We start from the raw sequence: 26020 nt of genomic DNA on the forward strand, positions 1-26020 counted from the left end.
AAAAAATACCTCAATAGCCTCAATCCTAAAAAAAGCTTGAAATATATATAAAAGATTTTAAAAATATCCAGCCGCTCCAGTTTTTAATTTTTTCAATTTTGTGTGTGTGTATATGTTGTTGTTTTGTCGTGTCTGACTCTTCATGACCCCATGGACCAGAGCACGCCAGGCACTTCTGTCTTCCACTGCCTCCCGCAGTTTAGTCAAACATATATATATAAATGTTATATATAATTTTTTAATATATATTTTGACCGCGTCAGACCAACACAGCTACCTACCTGAATCTAAAAAAAACCTCAACAACTTCAGTCCTAAAAGGTCAACTCCTCACGGCCCTTCTCTTCATCAAATCTGGCCCTCTTTGAAAAAAGTTTGAATACCCCTGCCTTAGAGGAAACAAAATAAAAAAATTCCTTCCAGTAGCACCTTAAAGACCAACTAAGTTAGTTCTTGGTATGAGCTTTCGTGTGCATGCACACTTCTTCAGATACCTGCCTTAGAGGCTTTCCCAACTTTTGACACATCAAGCTGAAAGCAGACAACTCTGCAAGGTACCAAAGAATCAAACCCAGTTACTGGCAAGCTGGGCTGTTCGTAGGCTGAACAGTTGCCAGAAACTACATGAAAAGAGAAGACCCTTGTGCTCAATGTTCTGCTTGCCTGGCTCGCTTCTGAGAACAGGATTAGAGGCCTATTGGCCTCACCCATTAGCTTCTTACATTCTTAAATCAAAAACCACACTTTAAAAATGCAACAGAAATTCGGCTCGTGCAATCTTGAGGTTTTGGGAAATCTTTACAAGGAACTGCGTGTTTTTGCAAAGGCTGGGATAACGGAATAGCTTGTTACTGTCAAACTTTGTTCACCGTAATTTATTAATATAATTACTGATAGTAGTACAGATAATGCAGTACAAACATTTTATATTTCTTCTTCTTACACTTTGAACAGCGGCAGATCAACATTTTACCTAGACTGATGCAAGACGGCATTACTTGGGATAATTCATGGTCAACGTAGTTTCAGAACAGCCTAAACTAGATTCAGAGGAAGGCTACCAAACAAAGCTGCACAGTCTTAACTTCCGTATCATGCGTTAGTCATGGCATCCGTCTAGCAAAATAAAACATTCTAGCATTTCTCAACCTGCTCCTCAGCCCCTGTGCTCCTTCCTAGCAAGGAAGCAAAGGATTTTACACATATAGAAAGTCCAGCTATGACTGCTTTGTGGTTAGGTTTGAATGCAATTAAAGGAACATAAAGGAACTGAGTTCTCATATGTTCAGGCAGGTGGAACCCATTTCTCGCAGAGTTTCCGTTCCTCTATTCCTGCTCAGGGTGGTTCCTGAAATCTTGACACGGAATCTTTTAAATGCAAATGGGAAATTTAGGGCAGACAGATTCACTTGCCTGGAAGGTGATGATCACAGTTTTATTTTCCAGCTTTGGGGAAAGAAGCACCCAGAATACCAACAGGTTAGAATTATCTTTTGTTGATAGGGAGACTGGAACTTCAGCTTCCCCAATTGCAACTAATCCTGGCATTACTCAGAACACCCAGTTTTGTTCGGTACTAACTCCCTGACCGTATGCTGTTTGATTATACCACCAAGCTGTGATAAAGGTAATTGAGTAAATTAGTGTTGCCTAACGTACTAAGCACACAACCGAGAACATGGATTATTTTTCACATTTTTGCAGGGTTCCCAGCTGCCAATCCAGAGATCACACCTAGAAGTCTGAAGCTCTAAGAATGTAGCTAACCCAGCCCCTTTCCTTCCTTCCTTCCTTCCTTCCTTCCTTCCTTCCTTCCTTCCTTCCTTCCTCAAAGCAGAGGTCAAAGGCCAGGGGGCTGCCCATTTTAACCCTTCTCCAGCACCTAAAATTCAGTGGGCACCTAAAAAGCAGAAATGTTTTGCTCCGTTCATCAAGATTAAAGAATACTTCCTGCAATTAAATAAGATTGCTACCATACTCCACTTCCTAGCCTAATTGCGAATGAGCACATTCCATGCACAAGCAACCAGAATATTTAAGCAAAATAAGGTATGCCAAGCAATGTTAGGCAAATAACTTCATTTTAATGAAGCTGCAAGCGCATGGGAAGCAAGGAGCACAACACAGAAGTTGTGTTTCTGTGGAGCGGTGAAATAAAATCCCTTCCTACAGAAGAATATAAGGCATTCATTCAAGGTTTCCCCCCAAATCTTGACGAGATTATAGCCTTGTATCTAACTTTCTATGCATGGCTTTTTAGCACAGGAAAACGAGGAAGTTTAATGTTTATAAGGTAGTGGAAAGCGGGACCGAAAGACCTAAGCACTCTCTTACGTCAGAAAACTCTTTAATTCATAATATGCAGCTTGGCACAATTAGCTGGACCAATCATCAGTGAATATTTCCTGCATTTAGAAAACATGATAAATATCGGAAGGGGAAGCAGAACATTCTTTTTTCAGAAGCAGGACCTTGATCGCTTTATTCCAAGACTTGCAGGCAGCTTCCGCTAACGCTTTCTGCATTTGTTTTCACACAATTCCTCTCCTCTGGCCGGTCTCTATATGGCACAGGTACAAAGAGTATGTTCCAATATGAATAGTTTAAAAAACAGTACAAGAAGAGATGGTAAAAAGAAAAAGAAAAGTCAACTTTTTAAAAAGACCGTATCAAGCAAAATTATAAATATGCTAGACAAATCAACTCCAAAACAGGATTTATTGTGTTTTGTTAGTTATCAAAACTATAAAAAGCATATAAATCAATATTTATAAAATAGGCAAATACCACTATTTAGTTACACAGCCATGATAACTTTTTTCTTTTTTTGGTGCAAAGCAAAAACAAATTGGAATGTGGCTCATGCTCGCCCGTTTCTTCCTTCATCTTGAATTAGATGCTCATCACACACTGGATGAACTGCAGAAAGGGAAAGAGAGAGATGCGCGTTATCATCACTAGAGAGCCCCTGTGGTGTAGTGGTTAGGGTGGCGGACTGGGACCTGGGAGATCAGGGTTCAATCCCTCACTGGGTGGCCTCGGGAGTCAGTCACTTTCACTCAGCCTAACCCACCTCAAAGGGTTGTTGAGGGTATTCAGTGACGAGGGGGAGAACCATGTAGCTCCTTGGTGGAAAAAGTGGGATATAAATACCGTATTTTTCGCTCTATAGGACGCACTTTTTCCCCCTCCAAAAATTAAGGGGAAATGTGTGTGCGTCCTATGGAGCGAATGCAGGCTCCTTGGCTTCAGAGAAAGCAACGCGAAGCCTCCGAAGCGCAGAGGGAGTGCTCCCCCTGCACTCTGGAGGCTTCGTGTTGCTTCGCTGAAGCCGCCTGAAGCCTCAGGGGGCTTCAGGTAGCTATCAGTAAGCCTTCGGAGCGCAGCAGGAGTTAGCCGCCTGAAGCCTGGAGAGCGAGAGGGGTTGGTGCACACCGATCCCTCTTGCTCTCCTGGCTTTGCTTCGCTGGAGAGGCACTGCGCAGCTTTCCCTCTCTGCGCAGCACCCCTTCAGCGAAGCGAGAGGAGAAATGGAAGGGGCTCCGTTTCTCCTGTCGCTTCGCTGAAGGGGTGCTGCACAGAGAGGGACAGAATATTTTTTTTCTTGTTCTCCCCCTCTAAAACTAGGTGCGTCTTATGGTTGGGTGTGTCTTATAGAGCGAAAAATACGGTACATGAAATAACTGTGGCACAATGCTTGCCAGGATGCATCAGTCTCGAGAGACAATGGAGTCCGCCTCCGGGGGTGAAGCCAAACCGCTGTTTTTGCAGCATCGAAGTGACCTCCCTGGGGCGCAGGCCTGGCCAGTGTGTCTGGAGGTGCCTGGCTGCCCAGATGACAAGACCCCCTCTCATTTTTTCTTCTTCAAAATATCGTCTGGCCCCCCACAAGGTCTGAGGGACAGTGGACCGGCCCCCTGCCGAAAAAGTTTGCTGACCCCTGCTCCAGATGAACGGTTCTCAAACTTTTTACTCTGGGCCACGCTTTCAGAATAAGAATTTGCTAGCGCCACACTGAATTTTATATTGATCCGAAATGAAGTCGTACCTTGGAAGTCAAACAGAATCCGTTCCGGAAGGTCGAATGGACTCTGTTCGACTTCCAAAAGATTTGGAACCCATGTCAGACATTCGAAGAACCTTTGAAAACCGGAAAAATCACTTCCAGGTTTCAAAATCACTTCAGGAGCCAAGGTATTTGAGATCCAAGGTACGACTATACACTGGAAAATGCCACTAAGATTGTCCTCAGTATTGCCTGATGACGCTCTTGCTTCCACTCTGAAAATTATATGTCCCTATTCTGCAAATCAGGGGACGCGGGTGGTGCTGTGGGTTAAACCACAGAGCCTAGGACTTGCCGATCAGAAGGTCGGCGGTTCGAATCCCCGCAACGGGGTGAGCTCCCGTTGCTCGGTCCCTGCTCCTGCCAACCTAGCAGTTCAAAAGCACGTCAAAGTGCAAGTAGATAAATAGGTACCACTCCAGCGGGAAGGTAAACGGCGTTTCCGTGCGCTGCTCTGGTTCGTCAGCAGCGGCTTAGTCATTCTGGCCACATGACCTGGAAGCTGTACGCCGGCTCCCTCGGCCAATAAAGTGAGATGAGCGCCGCAACCCCAGAGTCGGCCACGACTGGACCTAATGGTCAGGGGTCCCTTTACCTTCACCTTACCTATTCTGCAAATCATCAAAATTATTTTGACACTATACCATACTGGAGCTAGTAAAATGTTGCTTGGGTTGTCTCTGATTCTTCCTACCACATTTGCCACCCTCTCCTGCCAAAACCGTTGAGATCCACTGCAGCAGCTGAACCCCAACTCTTCTATCAGCTCCAGGGAGCATGGCAAATGACCAGGAATGATGGGAGTTGTAGTCTAGGAACAACTGGCCGTGATAAGCCAAGGCTGATAAGAGTTGGGGTTCAGCAACACCTGGATGGCCGCAGGTTCCTCACACCCCCCCACCCCCCGTTGTAGGAAGTGCTGACTACATACAAGACAGTTTTCTAGATTTCTGTAGCTGCAAAGAATGTCCCCAAGCTCCTGGGAGGAAAGGACCAGCAGTTCAAAGCCTGGAGCTCTCGGCTTATAAGTTGCTGCAACTTCATCCCAGCGTTCAAGGGGGAACAGAGACTTCCGCTCCTAAGCAGGAAACGGACTTGAAGCTCACTTACATCATCGTACTGGAAGTTCACCATCCCCTGCTGGGCTGCATCTCGTCTCCGAAAACTATCTGCAAATGCAGCACAGGAAGAACCATGTTAGGACAGGAGCCAGGATACACAAAAGCCCCAGGTGGATGAATGCAAGTGGGAAGTTTGCATTTCTTAGTGCACAAAGTATTGATCTGATGTGTAGAGATCTTTCCGATTCTACTTAATTCAAGAGGGCTGTGGAAACTTCTCTGTGTGAAAGAAGCAAGCAGAAGGTTCATGATGTTTGGGTTATTCCTTCAGAGAGTACAGCTGGCGTAAACTGGTTCTGTTATCTCTTCTGACAAGGTCATGCTGACTATAATAATAAGGGCAGAAGAAGCCTGGGTTTCACTCTTTTCTATCTCTCTTTCTTTCTGGTGTGGTGTTCTGTACATAATATGCTTAGCGTTAAGGTTTTAGACTTATTATAAGTTATTTTAAGTTAAGTCTGCTGCAGCTGGATTTCTTACGGACAGGGCCAATCCTGAATATATTGGATTTGTGACCATTATGCTCATTTGCCTTCAGTAGCAGTAAAGCTCTGCTGGATCAAATATTCATTGCCTCTAGTCTATTTTTTTGGGAATCCTGCAACAGGTTTAAGTTTTTACTCTGCTAACAATACGTTGGAATCTGCTCTGGATCAATATTGAGTAGAATTCCACGACAGGCACAGAAACTCACACCCTCCCTCTCTATACCTGCCCGCCAGCCTGCTATTAAACAACACATTTTTTGTGATTTATTTTCAGGCGAAAGCTTCTTGTTAGCAACCCTTTTGGCTGGGAGGATGGTTTCACAAGATTTCCACTTTACTCTGCCCTACTCAAGAGTTCAGAACAACAAACCCCTGTGTCGCAAACTTAGCACAACAAACAATACAAGCAACACGAAAACCAGTTTACTAGATAGCACTGCAATTCTTATTGCATAATGTACATGAATTTAGTACAACAAAAACAAAATGTGTACACTTGTGAATTCTCTACTATATTTGAAAGCGAATGAACAGACGCCTGTCAATCTTTGAAAGTCCATAGAAGTATAATAAGTCTATGGTTGAAACCAAGTAATAGATGCTATCCTGTGGGCTAAGCGGTAAAAAAAAATTTTAGGAGTTCATGGTGATTCCGGATAATATGACTGTTTCGTTACATATCCTTATGACCGCTGCTCCTTGTGCATTTTTTGAATCTATGGGTTTTGCTGAAGAAGATTCCAGCGAAACAGTCAGATTATCCGGCATCACTGTCCTACGTTGTTCTTCACTTACTACTTCGGCACCATGAATGCCGAAAAAAAGTTTTGCAATTTTGTTTTTTTCTGTACTAAATCATGTATATTATGCAATAAGAATTGCAGTGCTATTGGAGAAAGTGATGAATCAATATGTTTAAAGATGAACTGTTTAGAAAGAAAGATGATAAATGATGAAGTTAATCTTTTAAGAATTTAGGTATTGGAAAACCGTTAACATGATACACACTGAAATCCAACCAGGGGGTTACAAGGAAGTCACTTAACAATGTTATGAAGTTTGATTTAACTATGGTGGAACTCTATGTTTGTTTTGAAAAAATCTTTCTGTGGAAAATCAATAAAAAAAATGAAAAAAAGAAAGAATTGCAGTGCTATCTAGTAAACTGGTCTTTGTGTTGCTTGTATTGTTTGCTGTTCTACTCAAGAGTTCATCTGGAGTGTAGCGTTCGGTTCTGGGGAATGCACTTTGAGACGCGAAGGAGTTCGGGAAAGAGAAAGGGAGATAGCCAGCGATACTTAGCCCAAGTCCGGCACAGAAAGCTTGGCGGAACTGGATATGTTTAGCCTTTGATGAAGAGAAAAGAAGGATCTGATTGCACTCTTAAAATAACCTGAAGGGTTGAGACGCAGAACGGAGCCAAGAGCAGGTCTCTGCTGACCCAAATGTGAGACTGGACAAGTTACAGGAGGAAAGATTTGCACTGAGAAAAAATCAGAGGATGCCTGACAGCAAAGAGGAATTTGACAGCGGGACCCCTGGCTAGATGGGGGTTGGGGGGGCCTTCAAAAGTTCCCAAACTTTTTTCTCTGGGCCACACTTTGAATAAAAATTTGCCTGCGTCACACCGGTTTTTTGGCAAGAAAAGCAAAATGAAACAACACCTAGCAGTGTTCGATTTATAGCACAGAACGCAAGTACTTTATAATATGATCATGGGGCACCCAGAAAGTATAAAACAAGAACAGGAATTATAATTATAAACGCGCCTCTTACGTATTTTAAGTAGATATACAAAGTCAATGGGCAGTGTGAGCTTCCTTTTTCGGCTAGGTCTAATTTGAGACAAGCAACCTCCCTTCTCCTCATCAACGCAAACAAGCCTTTCCCTTTTCTGATCTTCTACATTTGTCACGAGTTGAAAATCCCCCTTCACAACGGTATGTCGTGGACAACTGTAGAAGAATAATCAGAAGTATTCTCCAGCGATTCTGGATCACAGGTGGCCTTGTCCTCAGAATCCTTTGATGTGCTTGCTCTCATTTTGAAAATATATCTACCCATACTCAGCAAATTAAAAAAATAATAATTTGATACTATACTACACTACACTGAAATGTATAAATGTTTTGTTGATTGTCCTTGAATCTTCCTGCCACATTTGCCATCCTCTCCCTGCTACATCTTTGGAGAACCATGGCGTTTCAGAGACCTGCAATTCAATGTTTCTGCGATTAACCTCAAAAAGGAGCCTGGTCCGATTAATAGAAATTTGAAGAAACAAAATCAGTCCGTTGTCATGAATTGAGAAAACCTCATACCAGTGAGAGCTCTGAGCTTAACGCAGCAGGCAATGTAGTCATCAAACGTTATCTTGCCACGAGTACTGTATCGCTTGGAAATGCCGTTGATGGCTTGGGGACTCAGCCGAAATCCTGGATGGAAGGAGAGAGCGGGAGTTGTAAAACTGAACAATTAGAAGGGACACAGAGGATCATCTAACGCAGGCACCCCCAACCTGCAGCCCTCCAGATGTTTTGGCCTACAACTCCCATGATCCCTAGCTAGCAGGACCAGTGGTCAGGGATGATGGGAATTGTAGTCCAAAACATCTGGAGGGCCGAAGGTTGGGGGTGCCTGATCTAATGCAACCGTTTCCCAGCCGGCGCAAAGTCTCCCAAACTCACCCATAGACGTCAACGCCTTCTGCAGCTCCTGGGAATCGACCGTGCCGCTGCGATCGCTGTCGACGCTCATGAAGTGTTGCCGCCAACCGTTCAGCACGGCCCAGAGCTCTTTGAACTCATTGAAGCCCATCGTGCCAGACATATCTCTCTGCGCAGCGGCTAAGGATCACTTCACGTCAATAACTGGATCAATATCCTTTCATGTGCTTGAGAAACATCAACTACGGTTTCCCTACACTCTGTGTGTGTGTGTGTGTGTGTGTAAATGTTTTGTTTATTTTCCATTTAATAATACACATTCACATCATTATTATCCACTTTACCTCCCTGGCCTATTGATTTCCTTCCCTCCTGCCTCCTGGCTTTCAAAATTAACCTTTATATCATTGCACTGGGTACGTTTTCCAATTCCAATTCCACTCATTGCAGAATAACTCACAATTTAAATAAATATAGAAAGGTAGAGAACTCCTTATAGTCATACCTCTGGTTAAAGACATTTCAGGTTGTGTTTTTTCGGATTATGGACCACCAAAACCCAGAAGTACTGGAACGGGTTACTTCCGGGTTTCGGTGGTGACGCATGCGCAGAAGTGCTAAACCGTGCTTTGCGCATGCACAGAAGCCCCAAATCGCAACCCGTGCATACGCAGATGCGCCACTGCGGCTTGCGAATGTGTCTCCCGCACGGATCACGTTCGCAACCAGAGCGTCCACTGTACAAGTCTTCAGCTAACCCTGCTAGTGATGTTAATTGCTTACAATAATCTTTCATACATCGTATAAATTTACAGTGGTGCCTTGCAAGACGAAATTAATTCATTCCGCGAGTCTCTTCGTCTTGCGGTTTTTTCGTCTTGCGAAGCACCCCTATTAGCGGCTTAGCGCTATTAGCGGCTATTAGCGGCTTAGAAAAAGGGGAAAAAAGGAAACAAACTTGCAAGAACTCGCAAGACATTTTGTCTTGCGAAGCAAGCCCATAGGGAAATTCGTCTTGCGAAGCACCTCAAAAGACGGAAAACTCTTTCGTCTAGCGAGTTTTTCGTTTTGCAAGGCATTCGTCTTGCAGGGCACCACTGTACTCCAGTCCTTTTGGAATACCTGATCATGCTGCTTTCGGATTTTTCCCGTCAGCTTCGCCAGTTCTGCAAAGTTCATCATCTTCATCTGCCACTCTCCTTTCGTTGGGTTTCCCTACACTTTGGCGGGGTCCCTGTCCCCTTGTTCCATAAGCTCATCCCCAATGACCCCTTCTCCCTTCCCCTCCCCAAACCAATATTCAGAATAGCACTTTGCAAGGCCCACTTAGGAAGGTAACAGCACAAGAAAATTTAAATCGGTAACAATTAATTGCACATTTACTCCAAAGCAAGTGAAAGCTATTTAGTTTAATCACCGTATTTTTTGCTCCATAAGACGCACTTTTTTCCTCCTAAAAAGTAAGGAGAAATGTCTGTGCGTCTGCAGATCACAGATCCAGGAAGTGTGAAAGGGCTCAAAGCAACAGCTTAAATAGCATATTTTTTACCTCCCTCACCCCCTGGGTAAAATAATAATAATAATAATAATTTCAGCCACCTAGAAGCACACGTAATAACTGCAATGAGAACCATTAATTATAATAATACAAATATTTTAAGTCAAAGTCAAATATGTGAAGGATACATCGAGCATGGAGATCATGAGCCTGCAAGTCTCTAGGTTGAAAGCTGTTTAAAGAAAAACAGAAGCAGTCAACAAGAAAAATAAAGTTTTTTTCCTTTCTCTCTCTTGTTCCCCGCCCAAGCCAAGAGTGGTTTCCAAGGAGAAAAGTATGAACAGCATATTAATTCCTCAAGATTAGTTTTCCTTCAAACATTTTGATATGTTAAAAGAGGGATAGGAAGAGATGCTTTAAAAAATGCAAGAGGGAAAGTAGCAACTTTGGCAACGGGTTTGGGTCTTGTTGCCTTTGCTACAACAAAATCCGTTTGGGTTTTTTGAACTGGGAAAACTTACGTTTATAGGCTCCTGCAATCCCTGACTGGGTCAGACATCTCTGCAGCTCGTCGGCATCTATCTGCCCGTCCTGTGGAAAACAGAAAGAGCATCGTGCCAGGGTTACTGCCTTTGTGCCCGAGACCTGACCATCTCTGCAATAATAATAATAATAATTTATAATAATAATTTATTATTTATATCCCACCCATCTGGCTGAGTTTCCCCAGCCACTCTGGGCGGCTCCCACAGTGTTAAAACATGCCATGTTTAAGTTGATCAGGTTCAACATGGTTTCTTTAAGCTAAAATTTGAAGCAAGCTTGCAGTTTTAAACTAAGCACACTTGAGAAAGGCAGTCTGTGGATGTCGTGGCCAATTTTAAACACAAACCCCTTCAACATTTCTAAAATAAGAGACAGAAGGAACAGACTCACATACACTTAACGGACAACATGTAACATGTAAACATACATATTTCCATCCTTTAGTTGGTTATTGTAAGGAGTTGGCTCGCATCAATATTGGTTTCATTAAGTGAAATTAGTAGTTAATCAAACTGGCAGGGCTCACAACGCTTGGTTGACTGGGTACCCCTTTATATATGCATGCATGCAGTTTTGTTTTGTTTTTTCATTTTAAATTAACTGTGAACATGCAATTTCTCAAAACGACGGAGACCTTTGGGTAACAAGCAGTCTGGCGAGAGATGACCAGGCTAAGACAAGAACAAACTTGCACACACCCTTTCCCCCCCGGTGCCTGGCAGAGGGGGTAGATAATTTATTACGGTCAGAGACCAGCTTATAAAACACACTTGGGGGTACAATCCCAGAAGGAAAGCAAACATTTAAAACAATGTACAACGATAAATTTCAAATTTATAAATGTGAGAAGCGTATAGACACTTAAAACTTTAAGATAAGCTGCCGCAGAGAGATGACCCAGCGTCACCCTGGAACCAAGTTTGGGGATTTTCTTAACGAACTCGTTTGGTTCGGGAGATGGTCTGCGCCTACCGATCTGTACACAGAATCTGGCAACCATCCGGGTCGTCTTATGAGCTTTGCCTAACAGGAAAAGGTCAATTTTTTGCTTTTCCGGGAGGCCAGCGAGCCTCACCAGCAGAGGATCAATGGTCTCACTATGTGCCTCTTCATAAAAGGAACATCTAAAAAATAGATATCCGGGGCTTTCTATTTCCCCCAATGAACAAGCACAAAGTCTCTGAGAATATGGGACTTTTTTAAAGGCCCCTTCCAGGACCGACGAGGGCAGAGCCGAACTTCTGGCACCTGTTGCCTGGCAATTATTAAGACTGAGAAGGTGTCAACGATCTTCAAATATCTGAAGGGCTGTCATCACAGAGAAGATGGAGCAAGCTTGTTTCCTGTTGCTCCAGAAAGGAGGACCCAAACCAATGGATTCGAGTTACCAAAAAAGGAGATTCTGCCTAAATATTTCTGACAGCCTCAAAAGGTGAAGGACTCTCCCATCTGCCTGGGTGTCTTTAGACCTGCTTCAGAGGTGGTTAGACTAGATTGGCGTTTTCCAAACTTGGGCTTCCAGCTGATTGTTGGACTACAACTCCCATCATCCTTGATCACTGCCAGCTAGGGATGATGGGAGTTGTAGTCCAACAAACAGCTGCAAACCCAAGTTTGGGAAACGCTGGTCTAGAAAAACCTAGGTATCCCTTTCCAACCCTACAACGTGTCTACAATTCTGTGAGCTTCTGATCCTTGCTCCCAGCGAGCTTTTGTGTTTTGCAAGGATATCCTTATTGATGCAAAGCAGGAAAGCACACATTTGCCTTCCTGTTTGGAGAAAAACAGCCGTGTCTAGTTTGGGACGAAGAAGGATCAAGTTCCTAATCGCTAGCCGAAAGGGGGAGATGGTTCCAAAGGCTGTTGCTGTCTCCCTCACGTGCACATCTGGTCTTAAAATAGAGGCCCAGTACAGCTCTCCAATGTGTCTATAATGGGCAACGTTTTCACTTCAAATGCCATCGGTGCCATTCCAAATAAACTAGTGCCATTTGTGAGAATAATACCGTATTTTTCGCTCCATAAGGCACACCTGACCATAAGGCACACCTAGTTTTTAGAGGGGGACTTCAAGAAAAAAAAATTTATTTGAAGGGAGCGCTGAGCAGGGGCTGAATGCATCCCAGGCTCTGCTCAGCGCTCCTTTTCATGAGCCATGTGGAACACGTATGCGGTGCTTGCGGGCTTTTCTCCATGGAGGGAGAAGTGATGGGCTGCCCTTCTCCCTCCTCGGGGAAAAGCCCCCAAGAGCCACACACACACACGCTCCACGCGGCTCTTTAAAGGGAGCGCGGCTCTTGGGGGCTTTTGCGGCAGGTGGGGGAAGTGAGAGAGCCTCGCTCTGTCCCTTCCCCCACCTCCCGCAAAAGCCAGGGATAGCCGCGCGAAGCCTCTGCAGGGCAGCGGGATGAAGCCTCTGCAGGGCAGCAGCATGCTCTAGTTATCTCCCGCTTGGACTACTGCAATGCGCTCTACATGGGGCTACCTTTGAAGGTGACTCGGAAACTACAACTAATCCAGAATGCGGCAGCTAGATTGGTGAGTGGGAGCAGCTGCCAAGACCACATAACACCGGTCTTGAAAGACCTACATTGGCTCCCAGTACGTTTCCGAGCACAATTCAAAGTGCTGGTGTTGACCTTTAAAGCCCTAAACGGCCTCGGCCCAGTATACCTGAAGGAGCGTCTCCACCCCCATCGTTCTGCCCAGACGCTGAGGTCCAGCGCCGAGGGCCTTCTGGCAGTTCCCTCATTGCGAGAAGCAAAGCTACAGGGAACCAGGCAGAGGGCCTTCTCGGTCGTGGCGCCTGCCCTGTGGAACGCCCTCCCATCAGATGTCAAAGCAATAAATAACTACCTGACATTCAGAAGACATTTTAAGGCAGCCCTGTTCAGGGAAGTTTTTAATCTGTGATATTTTAGTGTATTTTTGGTTTTTATGGAAGCCGCCCAGAGTGGCTGGGGAGACCCAGCCAGATGGGCGGGGTACAAATAATAAATTATTATTATTATTATTATTATTATTATGAAGGCTCCCCGCTGCCCTGCGGAGGCTTCGCGGGCTACCCAGAGCTGCTCAGGAGCTTGTTGGGGCTGGCGGGGGAAGCCTGAGTCCAGCCCCCCAGCCCCCCACATTCGCTCCATAAGAAGCGCAGACATTTCCCCTTAGTTTTTAAGAGGAAAAAAGTGCGTCTTATGGAGCGAAAAATACGGTAATTTTTATAAATACAATCTCTTCATTGTGGACTCCCTTGGAAGTTTTTAAGCAGAGGTTGGATGGCCACCTGTCATGGATGCTTTAGGGGGTTGGACTAGATCACCCTCGGGTTCCCTTCCAAGTCTACAATTCTGAGACTCTATATCAGGGGTGCCCAAACTTTTTTCAAAGAGGGCCAGATATTATGATGAAGTGAACATGCGTGAGGGCCGAACGAAGTTGTTGATTGAAGTGTACCCCAAAGTTTTGAGCTTTTTAAAAGGATTTTATCCCCAGGACATATACTGCCGCGGGGCCCAGATTAAATCGACCGGGGGCCAGATTAGGCCCCTGAAACGGACTGCTCTATATGATTCAAGCGTCAGTTGTGCCAAATTTAAAAGGACCTCAAATGAGGCCAGAATTTTAGCATCACCCTCAAACATGCAAACTATAGATGCCTAGCCTTGAGACCAGTTTGGATGCAATGAAAACTCAAAGAGTCCCCATCGAGGCTGCAAAGAGAGGATTGGAAAAGTTCACGTTGAAGCAAACCAGAGTTTCCCATTATGCCAGAACTTGGGAAACTGTGGTTTGCTTAAACTACGGTTGGCAAGAACAAGCCAGGGTAAAACTGTGGTTCCTTATTCTGGTTTGTTGCGATGCCACAGATGTCACAGATGGTTGCCATTCTTTTCTTTTAAAAAATTTTTTATTTATACTTTTCAAATTTATACATTTCATTAATTTTACTATCATTTTAACATTTCAAAGTCTGGCTTCCTTCCTTCCCCCTCTTTCTGCGATTCCGTATTTTTGAATATCTTCTGCATATCCCAATTCATTTAATTTGCTCGTTTAACTATCTGCTTTAAATATAAACTCTTACGAAACTGCAGAGTATTACAATAATCCTGCCAATGATTTTGTCTGTTTGCAATTCATCTGTAAATATTCAAATAAACCATTTCCATTGTTTTATAAAAGAGTTTGTTAGCTTGGTTTCTTATTCTTCCGGTAAGTTTCGCCATTTCTGCACATTCCAAGACGATTGGCGTTCTGAATTAAAACCTGAAGGTTGCATTTCAGCAGGAAGAAGAGCGTTTCCTTAAAACTCAGAAGTGCTTTTGCAAGTTCCTGCATTGTAGGGGGACCGGGCTACTAAAACCCTTGGAGATCCTTTCCAAGTCCACAAATCCAAGCTGCTCCTATGCAGTCAGAACATTTCATGGCTGAATCAGCCACAGATCTTCCTAGCAAAAGCCCAATATGCCAACCACTTCTGACGCCTTTTGTAGGCTCACTATTCAACGACCGTTTGCTGAGCCTTATAAAATAATGAGTTATAGTAGGGACTGCAATACAGCATCTGCCTACATTTTGGGGGTCTCTATGGGGGCATTATATTATATTATATGGACGCAGGTGGCGCTGTGGGTTAAAGCCTCAGCGCCTAGGGCTTGCCGATCGAAAGGTCGGCGGTTCGAATCCCTGCGGCGGGGTGCGCTCCCGCTGCTCGGTCCCAGCGCCTGCCAACCTAGCAGTTCGAAAGCACCTCTGGGTGCAAGTAGATAAATAGGGACCGCTTACCAGCGGGAAGGTAAACGGCGTTTCCGTGTGCGGCTCTGGCTCGCCAGAGCAGCGATGTCACGCTGGCCACGTGACCCGGAAGTGTCTCCGGACAGCGCTGGCCCCTGGCCTCTTAAGTGAGATGGGCGCACAACCCCAGAGTCTGTCAAGACTGGCCCGTACGGGCAGGGGTACCTTTACCTTTACCTTTCTATGGGGGCATTAAGGGATGCAGGTGGCGCTGTGGGTTAAACCACAGAGCCTAGGACTTGCCGATCCGAAGGTCGGCGGCTCGAATCCCCGCAACAGGGTGAGCTCCTGTTGCTCAGTCCCTGCTCCTGCCAACCTAGCAGTTCGAAAGCACACCAGTGCAAGTAGATAAATAGGTACCACTTCAGCGGGAAGGTAAACGGTGATTCCGTGCGCTGCTCTGGTTTGCCAGAAGCAGCTTAGTCATGTTGGCCACATGACCCGGAAGCTGTGCACTGGCTCCCTCGGCCAGTAAAGCGAGATGAGTGCCGCAACCCCAGTCATCCACGACTGGACCTAATGGTCAGGGGTCCCTTTACCTTTACTATAGGGGCACTGGCTGCAGCAACGGTCACACTAAGCTGCATTACTTCAAAAGTCACCAAGCTAATGGAATATGCAGAAATGGTCAGACTGATGGGAAAGACCAAGTTTCCCTAAAGGATCTCCACCCCCATCGTTCTGCCCAGACACTGAGGTCCAGCTCCGAGGGCCTTCTGGTGGTTCCCTTGCTGCGAGAAGTGAGGTTACAGGGAACCAGGCAGAGGGCCTTCTCGGTGGTGGCACCCGCCCTGTGGAATGCCTTCCCATCAGATGTCAAGGAAATAAGCAGCTATCCTATTTTTAAAATAAATAAAAAATTCCTTCCAGTAGCACCTTAGAGCCCAACTAAGTTTGTAATTGGTATGAGCTTTCGTGTGCATGCAGACTTCTTCAGATAGTTGAAGAAGATATCTGCATGCACACGAAAGCTCATACCAGTAACAAACTTAGTTGGGCTCTAAGGTGCTACTGGAAGGAATTATTTTTTATTTTGGCTACCTACCTGTAACTAGAACTATTTTTAAAAGACATCTGAAGGCAGCCCTGTTTTGTATTGTTTTTAACACTCAATTGGGAGCTGCCCAGAGTGGCTGGGGAAACTCAGCCAGATGGGAGGGGTATAAATAAATAACAATAATAATAATTAGAATAACTTTTTAATATACTTAAAATACCACTGTAGAACATTAAGATACAATGACACTTGTAATGTGAAATGAACTTTGGTTACTCTGATTACATAACGGATGGGTAATAGTAAAAGTTGCAGGAAAAAGGAAAAAGATAACATTTTCCAAAATGGAACCCATGGAGGGAGGGGAGGAGGTCCGTAGGTTCGGGGGGGGGAGAATTATGTTTCGGAATGGTTATAGTTATTATGTATAAATTCATGTAAAACCAATAAAAAATTATAAAAGCAAAACAAAACATCACGACTGCTTTCAGGGTTTCACACCCCTGGGATTATATGTCACTGGCAAAAGTGCACACTAGGTGTTTGCCCCCGCTGCAGATGAATTAAGGGACAGCGAGGGAAAAAAGCGTCTAATATTTGCTGTGTAAATTTGGGGGTGGGGAGGAGGGAGCCATACCTGCCCAGCAACCGCAGCAAAATAGCCATATAAAGGGTCTTGCGCTTGGCCAGGAAAGGAAGGTCCGCCGGGGGCACTCCCATACTACAAATAAAAAAAAATGGGAAGAAATTAAATCAAGGAATTTTCACCATCTGGCACGCACGTTTACTGGAAAGCCGGCCCCGCAGCGTTCCTTGGGAACGGCAGTCTCAATACACGCCAAACCTATTCTTAATCCCCGTGTTCATAAAAGCAGTTTCGACAGGACAACAGCGAAACCTGGACATGTTGCAAGTTCGGGTCCGACAAACACCAAATTGCAGTTTTAAGTCGTCCGGCCAAAGGGCTGTTGTAAATCGCAAATTCAAGTCGCATTTCCCAAGGCACTTTGGATAATTCTGCGGCGGCGATGCTTGTGAACCAGGAAAACATATTGCACTTTTTCACGACCAAGGAGGGCACACTTTTGAATCATTCTTCAGGCTGGCACCTACAATCCTATACCCACTTACCTGGAGGTAAGCTTACTTAGGTAAAGGGAAAGGGACCCCTGACCATTAGGTCCAGTCGTGGCCGACTCTGGGGTTGCGGCGCTCATCTCACTTTCTTGGCCGAGGGAGCCGGCGTACAACTTCCGGGTCATGTGGCCAGCATGACTAAGCCGCTTCTGGCGAACCAGAGCAGCGCACGGAAATGCCGTTTACCTTCCCGCTGGAGCGGTACCTATTTATCTACTTGCACTGGTGTGCTTTCGAACTGCTAGGCTGGCAGGAGCAGGGACCGAGCAACGGGAGCTCACCCCATCGCGGGGATTCGAACCACCGACCTTCTGATCAGCAAGTCCTAGGCTCTGTGGTTTAACCCACAGCGCCACCCGTGTCCCTGTAAGCTTACTTAAAGGTAAAGGTACCCCTGCCCGTACGGGCCAGTCTTGACAGACTCTGGGGTTGTGCGCCCATCTCACTTAAGAGGCCAGGGGCCAGCGCTGTCCGGAGACACTTCCGGGTCACGTGGCCAGCGTGACATCGCTGCTCTGGCCAGAGCCAGAGCCGCACACGGAAACGCCGTTTACCTTCCCGCTGGTAAGCGGTCCCTATTTATCTACTTGCACCCGGAGACCCCCAGGTAAAAAGGTCTAGGATTGGACAGTTAGTTGCTCTTAATTCCTACTGAAACTGATGGGGCTCAGAGGCTGCAACTAACTCATCCCCTTCGACAGATCTCCCCATGAGGATTACAGCCGTACCTTGGTTCTTGAACGTCATCCCTTCCAGAAGTCCAATCAACTCCCAAAAACATTCAGAAACCAAAACGCAGCTTCTGATTGGCTGCAGGAGCTTCATGCAGCCAATTGGAAGCCTTGTCGAATATCGGCTCCCAAAGAACGTTGGCAAACTGGAACACTTACTACCGGGTTGGCGGCTTTCGGGAGCCAAAACGTACACATACTAAGGCGTTTGTGAACCAAGGTACGACCATACATAGAAAGGCGAGCTTTAGTTCAATGTGTTTTCAATGGAACGCAAGCTGAAACCAGTCTGAGTCCAACAGCCCAAAGCCCTTCACACCACCTGCTTTCCAACATTAATTTTCTTCCATGGTCAAGTGCCCATAAAAAATATCAGGAGCACAGTTAGAAATTAGCCAGGCGCCAGGCGCATTTTGTAACTGGCACGGGTCCAATTGCCACCACTCCGGGTGCCAGGTTGATGACTGACATCTCCACCTGGGTGGTCCCTCCAGCTTTCTTAAGCAGGTCAGCAGAAGAGCTAATTTATTGCATTTATCTCCCACCTTTATATCCAAGGAGTCAATGGTTCACCCTCCACCTCATCTAATCTGTACAACGACCCTGTGAGGTAGGTGAAGAGGCTGCGACTGACTCCAAGGTGAGCTCCAGGACCGAGTGGGGATTTGAACCCTGATCTCCCAGGTCCTAATCCGTCACTCTAACCATTACACCACACTTCCCTCCTAGAGCCCTTCTGCTATGGGGCAGCTCTACCAATTAAGTAGGTAAATCAATATGGGAAAAGCAAAATGTCACAGCAGGATGTGACATATTTTTCTCAAAGCTCAAACTTTCATTTTGAATCATTTTATTCGATGCTGTATTGCGCTTTTAAAGTGCTGTGAGATTTTTTCCTATCCAATAAAATACATTGGCATAGAAATGAAATTAATAATAATAATAATAATAACAATACAGTGGTACCTCCGCTTATGAACGCTTCTGATTACGAACTCCGCTAACCCAGTATATTTCCGAGCACACTTCAAAGTGTTGGTGCTGACCTTTAAAGCCCTAAACGGCCTTGATCCAGTATTTCTAAGGAGCGTCTCCACCCCCATCGTTCAGCCCAGACACTGAGGTCCAGCTCCAAGGGCCTTCTGGCGGTTCCCTCATTGTGAGAAGTGAGGTTACAGGGAACCAGGCAGAGGGCCTTCTCGGTGGTGGCGCCCGCCCTGTGGAATGCCCTCCCAGCAGATGTCAAAGAGAAGAACAGCTACAGTGGTATCTCTGGTTATGTACTTAATTCATTCCAGAGGTCTGTTCTTAATCTGAAACTGTTCTTAACCTGAAGCACCACTTTAGCTAATGGGGCCTCCTGCTGCCGCCGCGTAATTTCTGTTCTCATCTTGAAGCAAAATTCTTAACCCGAGGCATTATTTCTGGGTTAGCAGAGTCTGTAACCTGAAGCATATGTAACCCGAGGTCCCACTATACCAGACTTTTAGAAGACATCTGAAGGCAGCCCTGTTTAGGGAAGCTTTTAATGTTTAACAGGTTATTGTATTTTAATAGTCTGTTGGAAGCCGCCCAGAGTGGCTGGGGAAACCCAGCAAGATGGGCGGGGTATAAATAAATTATTATTAATTATTATTATTATTATTATTACCCAGAAGCAGCCGCTCCTGGCTGCGGACTTTGCCCCAGGATGCGAATGGAAATCGTGCACCAGAGGCGTGTGCGAGATCCCATTAGCGAAAGTGTGCCTCCGGATAAGAACGGTTTCAGCTTAAGAACGGACCTCCGGAACGAATTAAGTTCGTAACCAGAGGTACCACTGTAAAGCACATTGCAAGAAAAATAAAAAGGTGCTTTGTGGTGACCGTAACCTAGTTTTAAAGTGCCATTTGACAATGAGCTTATATTTCTGAATTTCTAACACTGCAGAAGCTGATCTCTTTCTCTGAACAATGTCGGACTCTCCCTTTTGAAATGTCACTGAGCTTCTGCCGTATTTCCCGTCAGTCTCTCCCGCCTCGCCCCATGCCCACCCGAGAAACAAAGAGCGGAGCACAATGCAAAATGTTTGCACATGGCCAGTCACAGGCCCACAAATTTCTAGAAGTGAGAAGCACTGGAGTCGCTGGGCAGAGCCGTTTGACGCGGAAATGCCCTTGTTTGCAGAGAGCAAACATCCATTGAGCACTTGGTATAAGCACACACACCTCCATTAGTTTACAAAGGGTGTGGAAAAATCTCTGAAATGGGCGCAGCGGAAGATTCTCCTCCTATACAGGTTGGGGTTGGTGACTGGATCCTATGACCTGGGGATCAGGCGCAGAGTCCTGTGGCTTGGTGCGTATTCTGACTCCAACATCTCCAGGATATCTGAAAACGCTTGACCTTTGACAGATCTCCCCACGAGGATTAGAGCCGTACCTTGGTTCTCAAACATAATCCGTGCCTGAAGTCCGTTCGACTCCCGAAAACGTTCAGAAACCAAAGCGCGGCTTCCGATTGGCTGCAGGAGCTTCCTGCCTCATCGGACGTTCGGCTTCCAAAGAACGTTCGCAAACCAGAACACTTAATTCCGGGTTTGCGGCGTTGGGGAGCCAAAACGTACACCCACCAAGGTGTTCAAGATACAGTCATACCTCAGGTTGCGTCCGCTTCAGGTTGCAGACTCCCAAAACCCGGAAGTATCGGAACGGGTTACTTCCAGGTTTCGGCAGTCGCGCATGCGCAGAAGCGCTAAATCGCGCTTTGCGCATGTGCAGAAGAACCAAATCGCAACCCGCACATGCGCAGACACGGGTTGTGAACGCTGCAGGTTGTGAACGTGCATCCCACACAGATCACATTCGCAACCAGAGCATCCACTGTACATAGAAAGGCAAGCTTTAGTTCAATGTGTTTGACACAGGGTTGTCGATTAGTTTTAATATACCGTATTTTTCCGGGTATAACATGCCCCCGTGTACAAAACTACAGTATTTTTCGCTCTATAAGACGCACCAGACCATAAGACGCACCTAGTTTTGGGAGGAGGAAAACAAGAAGAAAAAAATTCTGAATCTCAGAAGCCAGAACAGCAAGAGGGATCGCTGTGCGGCGAAAGCAGCGATCCCTCTTGCTGTTCTGGCTTCTGGGATAGCTGCGCAGCCTGCATTCGCTCCATAAGACGCACACACATTTCCCCTTACTTTTTAGGAGGGAAAAAGTGAGTCTTATAGAGCAAAAAAGACGGTATTTTGGGGGGCTAAAAATTGAGAAAATGGGGAGGAGATTGCCCTTGTATAAGACGACCCCAATTGTTTTACATTATTTTATCGTAAAAAACAACAACCCTAGTCTTATACACGGAAAAGTACGGTACTTTTTTAAAAAAATCTGAATTTGTCATTTTGGCCATGGGCGAGGATCTTTCACCCAGGCCAAATCTATTTCAAAGTCCTCTCTCTCTCTCATAAAGTTATTTTTCTTGCTAATGGCTCCTGATCTAATTTCACTCTAATGTAACCCAAGGCCCATTATCACTCCACATTTATTTTTTAATATTGAAGATGCTGGAAAGTATTCTACTCAACCGCAGTTACAGTGTTTTCTTCTTGTTGTTGATCTGTACATCTTATCAAATGTTTAAAGCTGTATTTTTTAAAAACAAAACATATATAATCTGGATTAAAATAGATATGAATACCTGAACGTGAAGCCTGAAGGGAACGATGACAAATGTACAATATTTACAGTTGTTTGTGGGGCTTCATTTTAAATATCCAGCCTTTTAGAGAGGCTGATGATTCTACCGACCAAGCTTGGTGGTTTTCTTCTAGAAGGTAGATGAGGTTTTGCAATGCAGAGTTCAAGCGTCACCCAAGGGAGCAGAAAGGCAAATGGAAGCATCCATTTCTGCTCAAGAGCATCGTGGAAAGCAAACACATTACGCCCGGTAATTATTCCAGCAGCAGAGTCTCAGATAAGCTTTTCCTGCTCCTTGCTTGGGGCTTTTTAGAGCCAAGCTGCAGAAGAGGCCATTTATCTTCCCTTTCCCCACCCTCCCCCCAAAAAGGAAGCGTGGCCTAGTGGTTTCAGCGTTTTGACTTGAGCTCAGGGAGACGTGGATGAAGGTCCCCACGTGGCCACGAAAAGCTCGCTGGCGAACGTCACAGGCGAGCCACTGTCTCTCACTCGTCCAGCAGCCTGTTTTGCAACCTGATCAGCGAGAAGCGGGTTCGAGTTCCACTGCACACGGAAGATGGGGCGGAAACAAGCTTGATCCCTTGTGACAATCGCAGCGCAACCAGCTGGCTGCAGGCAGGCAGATGTTCCTTGCCCTTTGGAGCCTTTGCAGAAGCCGCAACATCAAAAGCCCATCCTCAGAGGTTGTTGTGAACTGCCCTGCCCTGTGTCAAGGTCCAAAGCGCTCAGGGCAAGCCGTTATGTGGGCCCCCCCGCATCCATTTCCCCCTGGGAGCAAAACTATGTACAATAAAAATAATACATTAACGAGCTGACACTAATTGCCTTTCAAAATCTTCTCCCTTAGGCGCTGCCTCATTTTGTCTAACAGTAGGACTAGACCATGGGTAGGCAACCTAAGGCCCAGGGGCCGGATGCGGCCCAATCGCCTTCTAAATCCGGCCTGCGGACGGTCTGGGAATCAGCGTGTTTTTACATGAGTAGAATGTGCCCTTTTATTTAAAATGCATCTCTGTGTTATTTGTGGGTCCTGCCTGGTGTTTTCACATGAGTAGAATGTGTGCTTTTATTTAAAATGCATCTCTGGGTTATTTGTGGGGCATTGGAATTCGTTCATATTGTTTTCCTCCAAAATATAGTCCGGCCCCCCACAAGGTCTGAGGGACAGCGGACCAGCCCACAGCTGAAAAAGGTTGCTGACCCCTGGGCTAGACCCAGAGCCATCCTACACAGACTTGCTTATGAGTAGACCACAGTGACACTTGAGAGTTCACAGGACTTTTCCTGATGACAATTTAATTAAAGAAGCGACTTTTGATGGAGCCCTGGGTCTGTAGGAGCCAAGTCCTAGGGGCCCAGGGGTCTTTGGCCCCCAAATAAAATATTTAAGGGGGTTGCTCCCCCCAAAAAAAGTTGATGGGCATGCACTAAATCACATGATCGATTATGCAGGGCGGGGCTTCTCCCCGCCATATTTTATTCAAGGCTGGGTCCATCGGCCGTGTCACTATTTATACTGATGGAGTAGTTTTCCTGCCAACATTTCAGCTTCATAGGATGGGCCCCAAATGCCTAACTTTCTACAACTCCGTTGGGTCTCCCCCATCCTACAGGCTTCACTCAACTGCCCACTCCCTGAACGACAAGGCCCCAAATGTTGCAAACTTACAGGGAACCAGGCAGAGGGCCTTCCCGGTGGTGGTGCCCACCCTGTGGAACGCCCTCCCACCAGATGTCAAAGTGAACAACAACTACCAGAGTTTTAGAAAACGTCTGAAGGCAGCCCTGTTTAGGGAAGCTTTTAATGTTTAATAGGTTATTGTATTTTAGTGTTCTGTTGGAAGCCGCCCAGAGTGGCTGGGGAAGCCCAGCCAGATGGGTGGGGTATAAATAATAAATTATTATCATTATCATTATTATTACTATGGAATCCAAGATGGATGGGAGTTTCTTAAAAACTGAAGGCTCAAATTGCAGACAATTCCAGGAAGAACAAAAAGTGGGAGACATCTAAGGAAACCTGTGTGGCTGCGTAAGGGGCTTACAGGTGAGCTGAGAGTTAAGAAATGGAAGAACAGGAAAATCACAAAGATTATACACGAAAAACTAATGGCTGCAGAGTGAAGGTCAGGCTGGCAAAAGCTCAGAATGAGCTCAGGCTTGCAAGAAAGGTTAATAATAATAATAATAATAATAATAATAATAATAATAACCTAAGGGGACACCGGTGGTACTGTGGGTTAAACCACAGAGCCTAGGACTTGCCCATCAGAAGGTCGGCGGTTCAAATCCCCGCAATGGGGTGAGCTCCTGATGCTCGGTCCCTGCTCCTGCCAACCTAGCAGTTCGAAAGCACGTCAAAGTGCAAGTAGATAAATAGGTACCACTCCGGCGGGAAGGTAAACGGCGTTTCCATGCGCTGCTCTGGTTCGCCAGAAGCGGCTTAGTCATGCTGGCCACATGACCCGGAAGCTGTACGCCGGCTGCCTCGGCCAATAAAGCGAGATGAGCGCTGCAACCCCAGAGTCGGTCACGACTGGACCTAATGGTCAGGGGTCCCTTTACCTTTGGGCAAACTAAGGCCTGCGGGCCGGAGCCGGCCCAATTGCCTTCTCAATCTGGCCCACGGGCGGTCTGGGAATCAGTGTGTTTTTACATGAGTAGAATGTGCCCTTTTATTTAAAATGCATCTCTGTGTTATTTGTGGGGCCTGCCTGGTGTTTTCACATGAGTAGAAAGTGTGCTTTTATTTAAAATGCATCTCTGGGTTATTTGTGGGGCATAGGAATCCGTTCATTCCCCCCCAAAAAATATAGTCTGGCCCCCACAAGGTCTGAGGGCCCCCTGCTGAAAAAGTTTGCTGACCCCTGCTTTAGCATTTAAAGAAGCCTTTTTAAAAAACAACCACCCGCAAAAAAAAAGTGGTGTATCCATTTTTTAAGGAAATAAACAAGCAAAGGTGCCTGGAAGGAACGCAGCGCGATGGTGCCATGTATTAAAACACAACATTACGCAACGTTGAAACATTTTAACCAGGAGGGGGAGAGCCCTGCGAGGTCGACCACCCACCAGCCAACGATCCTTTCCCTCCCCTTGGCGCCCCCATCCTCGCTTCCCACCCCCATTTACGGACCAGTTTCCCCCCCCCCATTTAGCCCCCTCTCCCCAACGCCTGCGGGGGAGGGGGAGAGAAGAGCGGGGGAGGGGGGAGGGGGAAAGTGAAAGTGTGAAGAGGAAGAATGTGGGGAGGGGAGGCGCCCCCCCCATCCTCTTCCCAGGCCTGCGGGCCGCGTGCACCGCCCTCCGAGGGCCGCCCTTGCTCCCCATCCCCCCCTGGTCCATCCATCCCTGCATCCTCGCTCACCTGGCCTTGGTAGTAGCCACCTCCGGCGCCGGGATGCCCAGGATACGCCATGGCCGATGCGCTCCTCGCTGCTGCAAACCAACCCGACCTCGCCGGCTCCGCGCCTCCTCCTACTCTCCGGGGAGGTCCGGATCAAACCATTGGCGAGGGGGGGAGCCAGGGGAGGGGGAGGAGTCTGGACAAAAGGGCTCTCTTTGGCGCCCCTCTGCAGGCGCTATAGAAGGGTCGGGGTCTCCAAGGGGTCTCCAAAGGACTCTGGTGCCCCCCGCCCAGGCTCCGCAAAGGGGGGTGGGTGGGAATGATGGGAAGGACTCTTGGAGGTTCCCCCCCCTCCAGAAGTGGTACGAGCCGGACTTCCTCTTTCCCTGGGAGGAAAAGGAAAATGGAAACTTTCTCTGCGCAAAGGGGAAAGTGTTTTGCAAAGCGCGGGGGGCGCTTTTGGCTCGCAGGGCGTTGCGGGTGTTGGGGGGGGGGAATTGAGGGTTTTATTGAGGGTGGAAGAGGAGAAGGTTGCGTGCAAAATGCATGCATAAATATAAATACGTAATAAACACACAAGAGGTAGCCGCTTTCATATATATAGCTGACTGTGCCCCCAAATACCCCAGTAATAAGATCATTAAGTTTGCAGATGATACAAGGGTGGTTGGTTTAATCACGGCTGGAGACGGGGAGGCGGCCTATAGGAAGGAAGTTGAGCAGTTGGGGGAGTGGTGCAGGAAAAACAACTTACTCCTTAACATAAATAAAACAAAAGAGATTATTGTGGACTTTAGGAAATGTAAATTGAATATTCAGCCACTCATTATTGAGGGGAAGTGCGTGGAACAGGTCACGGTGTTTTGATTTCTAGGAATAGAGTTGAGAGATTGACCTAACCTGGGGAGAAAACAGCAAAGACCTGATGAAGAGAGCACAGCAGAGGTTATAT

At 46.3% G+C, this 26020-nt stretch overlaps 1 protein-coding gene across 2 annotated transcripts; it reads right to left on the reverse strand.

Annotated features, from left to right (window-relative positions):
• Window positions 1-860: 860 nt before the first annotated feature.
• Window positions 861-25240, reverse strand: SRI (sorcin). 2 transcript variants are annotated; one of them, XM_079947077.1, is made up of 8 exons: window positions 25090-25240; window positions 16814-16897; window positions 10361-10430; window positions 10028-10071; window positions 8363-8510; window positions 7997-8110; window positions 5177-5235; window positions 861-2919 (listed from the first exon to the last, which is right to left on the reverse strand). In XM_079947077.1, exons 1-8 carry the CDS (start codon window positions 25138-25140, stop codon window positions 2893-2895), a joined length of 597 nt encoding a protein of 198 aa, XP_079803203.1. In that variant the 5' UTR covers window positions 25141-25240; the 3' UTR covers window positions 861-2892. The 2 variants fall into 2 exon arrangements, with proteins under 2 accessions (XP_079803203.1, XP_079803204.1); XM_079947078.1 differs by lacking the exon at window positions 16814-16897 and having other exon boundaries at window positions 25090-25218.
• Window positions 25241-26020: the final 780 nt, after the last annotated feature.

The sequence above is a fragment of the Podarcis cretensis genome (assembly GCF_951804945.1).
Source record: "Podarcis cretensis genome assembly, chromosome: 12".
Lineage (NCBI taxonomy): Eukaryota > Metazoa > Chordata > Lepidosauria > Squamata > Lacertidae > Podarcis > Podarcis cretensis.